Below are 6,076 nucleotides of genomic sequence, written 5' to 3' on the forward strand. Positions count from 1 at the left end.
AAATGCAATAACGGGCGATCAAAAGAACGTATCTGCACCAAAATGGTATCATTAAAAACATCAGCTCGGCACGCAAAAAATAAGCCGCCACCTGACGCCAGATCACAAAAAATGGAGACGCTACGGGTATCAGAAAATGGCGCAATTTTTTATTTTAATTTTTTTTTTAGCAAAGTTTGGAATTTTTTTTCACCACTTAGATAAGAGAACCTAGACATGTTTGGTGTCTATGAACTCGTATTGACCTGGAAAATCATAATGGCAGGTCAGTTTTAGCATTTAGTGAACCTAGCAAAAAAGCCAATCAAAAAACAAGTGTGGGATTGTACTTTTCTTGCAATTTCACCACACTCGGAATTTTTTTCCCGTTTTCTAGTACACAACATGCTAAAACCAATGATGTCTTTGAAAAGTACAACTTGTTTCACAAAAAATAAGCCCTCACATGGCCATATTGATGGAAAAATAAAAAAGTTATGGCGCTGGGAAGGAGGGGAGCAAAAAACGAACACGGAAAAACGGAAAATCCCAAGGTCATGAAGGGGTTAAGAGTTACCGCCATTTTAATTTTTATTTCACAAATCAATAGTGCAAAAGGGAAAAATCTTTAATATATCTTATCAGAAAAATCTGTTTCTTTAAACCCTGAACTAAGTGTTCATTCTCACAATAAACGAGTAAAGTCTTTCTTCAGTCAATCCTGGTTTCCCTGTTGCAGAGGTAGGACATGGCAGTTGCTGCTCTAGCTCCTCTTCCTTCTCCCTCCTTTCTGCATGGAATTTTAAAAGCACCAACTATCATCACTTATCTCGGCGATGTGACAGTCTGTCTGTACTGAATACAGATTTTACCCATTAATGGAGAATGAAATATCAATCCTGGACAAGAGTGAAGCAGATTTCTCTGATGAGATATATTTGTTGATTCTCATGTGAACTATTGATTTATTAAAAAAACAATTAAAACTTTTACTCTGTAAAGGGCTGGTCACATGAACAAAGTACATTTTAATAGATCTTGCAATAATTGGTTCCACAACTGGATATGCTTAAACAGTTACCTGCCCTTTTTATCACAAAAGCGAATGTTTCTGCCTTGTCTCCAGCCTTCTGGACTCGCCATAAATCAAATCGGTGATGTATGAGTTCAGTGGTTGTTGTAGCTCTCACCTCACTGACTTGATTAATGATGAACACAGGAGGCCGAGACTTAGCAGAAACATTCGCTCCTGTGATAAAACAGGCTGGGAATTGTTAATTCAAAGCAGCAACTGTGAGCCTCTTCTATGTCCTCTGTACATTCGCCTATCATAAATGACTAGTGCTTCCTTCCCTGGCCAGGAGCTGTTATGTGCCAACCATGAACTAGAGCAGCTCTGCATGGTCGGACACAGCCATTACACAGCACCTAGCAGGGGCACATTTATAAGATTACCTCGGCACAGGAACATTTATTTTAGCACATTCAATCAGTAAACTCATTATTGTTATTCCAGGTTTTTGCTAATTAAAATGTACTTTATTCTTAGGACAATCCCTTAATGGATCTGCACACATCGTGTTTGTCACATTTTTTTCTGCGCAGTTTTGTCACAAAACCTGAAGGTTTTCCTAGTATCAGCAAAGTGAATGAGCTTCCTGAAGTCACATGCACATATTGCTTATTTTTGTTCTTGCAAATTTAGGATATGTGCACATGCGAAGTATTTGCTACAGAAATTTTTGCACCATTTGTGCAGGAAAATCGCAGCGTATAATACAAGCGTTGTTGGTGCTTTTTGTGCATGCAGTTTTGTTGCAGATTCTTCTGGACTCGTTAGTATGGGTGAAATCTACAGCAAAAACGCTGAAAGCCTTGACATGCTGCTGACTTAAATCTGCAACGAAAAATATAATCAGTGTGTGCATGAGACTTCAGGAATCTTTCACTTTGCTTGTGTTAGGAAATTCTTTAGGTTTTGTGACAAAACTGCATAGAAAAAAATGCAATAAACACCCACAGTGTGCATAGGCCCAAAAATCTGCAGCACTTGTTTTGCTGTAGATTTCACCCATACTAATGAATGGGAAAACGCATCAAAACGTGTGTACACATCAGTACTTTCAGCAGATTGTTCTGCTGCAAATACTGAACGTGTGCACATGTCCTAAGCAGACAGCTCCTCATATAAATGTGTTTGGCAACCCATAGGGATTTGTGGGGTCCACACTTGGGTTACACCTTTGTCACAAGGCCGACCTCTTTCTGCTCTCTCCCGCAGACCGCCATAAGTGAAAACTACCAGACCATGTCAGACACCACTTTCAAGGCCTTACGTCGGCAGCTGCCCGTCACCCGCACCAAGATCGACTGGAACAAAATCCTCAGTTACAAGATCGGCAAAGAAATGCAGAACGCTTGATCGTCCCCGAGAGCTCCAGCTACGTCTAGCGTGCAAAGTCGGAAGTGTTTGGTCTCACACGTATGCGGTGTAACCCCTTGTGTGCCAGAATGGCCAACAGCATATTCTGTTCTGGACATCCACTGGCATGAATGGGGTTAAAAGGAAAAAAAAGGGGGTTTATATAATGTGATATTTTGCTAGGGCCTACAAAGTTAATGTATTTTCTAACCTAGAAGCGCTGCAGAACAATCGGCTTTGTTTTCTATTCCTCTCCCAGAAGCCTGTAAATGTGATCACTGTGTATGTTGGTTCATTTTTCTTTTTTTTTTTCTTTCTCCAATTGACTTCTTGATGTTATAAAACGTACCGGCTTTGGACGCTTTATTACGCTCTTATTTCCAGAGCTAGGAATAAAACCAGGAATGTTTTCCTCTGTCGATGGCACTTGTAATGTAAGTCTAGTTGCCCAGTGTAGTCATTTCATCCATCCGGCCCCAAGTAGTGTTACTAGTTAGATCCTCATCATACTTTTCCGCAGTATCCCATAAGCCGGTTTATTCTCCCCTCCTCCATACCCCAGGCTGATGTCTGAATTTCGTCCTTTTTTATTTTTGCATTGAACTGTGCTTCTACAATAACCTGAATAGCTGGTTTGATGACGGATTCCTTCCAATATATGTGAATTTGCGCTAAACGCCACACAAGGAGTGTATAGAAGACTGGGCTATTGGGCATGACTGCTGCTTTTTTTACGCTTGGGCATTTAGAAATCGCTAATTTGGCTCCTTTCTTACCTAGTTATAGCACTATTATATATTTTTTAAACCTGGATAGAAAGAGCCAGGTCACCAACTACAGTTTCTTGGCATGAAATCCTGCTTTTGCCATCTTTACGTCTATGAGAAGTGTCTTACGGCAACAGTCGCTTTCATTAGTTTATTGGTTCGTATATCGGGTAAGAATAAATGGCGGCCGGGTAGACTATAAGGGTTGTTTGGCTCAGATTGCAATATTTAGATCTGCTATCTCTGCTGTTAGATCTTCCATTTGTCATCTTTACAATCCAAATGAAAACTTGAAACTTGCTAAAGAAGCAAAATAACCGAACTTTCTTTGCTTTCTCCCCCTCCCCTCCTTATGAGACGAGCATCCGCACTGTGTTAAGAGTGATTTGTTTTTTCTTTTTTTATATTTTTCAGAAGGTTAGGGGAGGATAAGGCTTAGAAACAGGATGCAAATGTCTTCATCTTCTAGCGCTTTAATGGATTTGTGGCACGTTGAGATTGTACCACAGTTAAATGGACATTTGACTAAAATGTGTAAAAATCATAAATAAAGATTTGCACCAAAGTAAAATATTCAAGAGTACGGTGTCTGTACTTTCCCACACAAGTGATGGTCATCTAGATCCTGTTATTTTTAAGGGGTTATCCCGGACTTTGCTTGTTTTTTCCTATGAGGCTGAGAAATTACAGGCAAGTAGTTGGTAATTTACCCACCTGTTTTCTTCCTGGCGCCAGTCTCTGCCGTCCTGGCACTGTCACAGACCGCTCCAGGTGGTGATTCTCCGGCCCTGTTTTAGCACTCATCAACATGGCATCTTTTCCTCTCTGTCTACTCTGTTGACAGGGCGTCACTCCTAACCTAAGTTGATTGACAGACGGCTGCCCGCAGATGGGCAGCGGGGAGCCAGCTATCAATCAGCATGACGTCAAGCAAGTGAAAGAGAAGAAGCTGCTCTGTCAGCGTGACGTCGTTTTAACCCCTTACTGGCATCCGACGTACATGTATGGCACAGCGAGAAGTGAGTTTCTGGAAACAACTGCACATGAACTGCATGATGACTTTGCCGGCTTACAAACCGAATCAGCTGTAATGTCTGCGATTGTGGCCATTTAACTCATGTCGATGCAATCAATAACTGCGGCTTATAGATGTTTATTTGTGCAAAGGGGCTCCCTCTATTCCCATTGCCATACTTAACTACACGCAACCTTCGATCCTCACAAGACCTCCTTCTCTACTCCCCTCTTATCTCTTCTTCCCACAACTGCATCCAAGACTTCTCCCGTGCTTCCCTCATGCTCTGGAATGCTGTACCACAACACGTCAGACTCTCGCCTACCATAGAAACCTTCAAAAAGAACCTGAAGACTTACCTCTTCCGACAAGCCTACAGCCTGCAGTGATCCTCAACCTACTTTACCGCCACACAACCAGCTCTACCCTCTCCTAGTGTATCCCCACCCATCCCCTGCAGACTGTGAGCCCTCGTGGGCAGGGTCCTCCCTGCTTCTGTACCTGTAAGTGCCTTGCTTTTTGCTCATGTTTATTGTATTTCTCTATATTTGCTCTCTTTTCACATGTAAAGCCCCATGGAATAAAGGCGCTATAAAAATGTATAATACTAATAATAATACATTGGGATTCACAAATGAAGTGCCATCACATAGGAAGTAGTAGAAATAAATGAACCCCTTTCTAACCTCGGACGGGATAGTACGTCCGAGGTCAGAAGCCCCTCTTTGATGCGGGCTCCGGCGCTGAGCTCGCATCAAAGCCGGGACATGTCAGCTGTTTTGAACAGCTCGTTTGTTATCGCTCGTAATAGGCGCGGGCAGAATCGCGATCTGCCCACGCCTATTAACTAGTAAAATGCCGCTGTCAAACGTAGACAGCGGCATTTAACTACCGCATCCGGCCGGAAATGACGGCATCGCCAACCCCCGTCACATGATTGGAGGTCGGCGATGCTTCAGTATTGTAACCATAGAGGTCCTTGAGACCTCCATGGTTACAGATCCCTGGCAGCTGTGAGCGCCACCCTGTGGTCGGCGCTCACAGCACACCTGATTTTCTGCAGATCGCTGCTATGTAGCAGAGCCGATCGTGCTGTGCCTGCTTCTAGCCTCCCATGGAGGCTATTGAAGCATGACAAAAGTAAGAAAAAAAAATGTGAAAAAAATAAAAAAAACATAAGTTTAAATCACCCCCCTTTCACCCCAGTCAAAATAAATCAATAAAAAAAAAAATCAAACCTACACATATTTGGTATCGCCGCATTCAGAATCGCGCGATCTATCAATAAAAAAAAAAGCATTAACCTGATCGCTAAACAGCGTAGCGAGAAAAAAAATTCTAAACGCCAGAATTACGTTTTTTGGTCGCCGCGACATTGCATTAAAATGCAATAACGGGCGATCAAAAGAACGTATCTGCACCAAAGTGCTATCATTAAAAACGCCAGCTCGGCACGCAAAAAACAAGCCCTCAACCGACCCCAGATCATGAATTATGGAGACGCTACGAGTATCGGAAAATGACGCAATTTTTTATTTTTTAGCAAAGTTTGGAACTTTTTTTTCACCACTTAGGTAAAAAATAACCTAGTCATGTTAGGTGTCTATGAACTCGTACTGACCTGAAGAATCATAATGGCAGGTCAGTTTTAGCATTTAGTGAACCTAGCAAAAAAGCCAAACAAAAAAACAAGTGTGGGACTGCACTTTTTTTGCAATTTCACTGCACTTGGAATTTTTTTCCCGTTTTTCTAGTACACGACATGCTAAAACCAATGATGTCGTTCAAAAGTACAACTGGTCCCGCAAAAAATAAGCCCTCAAATGGCCAAATTGACGGAAAAATAAGAAAGTTATGGCTCTGGGAAGGAGGGGAGTGAAAAACGAACACGGA

At 42.0% G+C, this 6,076-nt stretch overlaps 1 protein-coding gene across 1 annotated transcript in view; it reads left to right on the top strand.

The window, feature by feature from the left end:
* The window catches only part of CAPZA1 (capping actin protein of muscle Z-line subunit alpha 1), a 67,694-nt gene extending 63,953 nt beyond the window's left edge, over positions 1–3,741 (top strand). Inside the window, exon 10 of the mRNA XM_077294909.1 lies at positions 2,261–3,741. Within this exon, the coding sequence (XP_077151024.1) occupies positions 2,261–2,401 (141 nt within the window). The 3' untranslated portion in view covers positions 2,402–3,741. The remainder of the gene's footprint in view (positions 1–2,260) is intronic.
* The last annotated feature ends 2,335 nt before the right edge of the window (positions 3,742–6,076 follow it).

Source organism: Ranitomeya variabilis, chromosome 3, assembly GCF_051348905.1.
Source record: "Ranitomeya variabilis isolate aRanVar5 chromosome 3, aRanVar5.hap1, whole genome shotgun sequence".
In the NCBI taxonomy this organism is placed as follows: Eukaryota; Metazoa; Chordata; class Amphibia; order Anura; family Dendrobatidae; genus Ranitomeya; species Ranitomeya variabilis.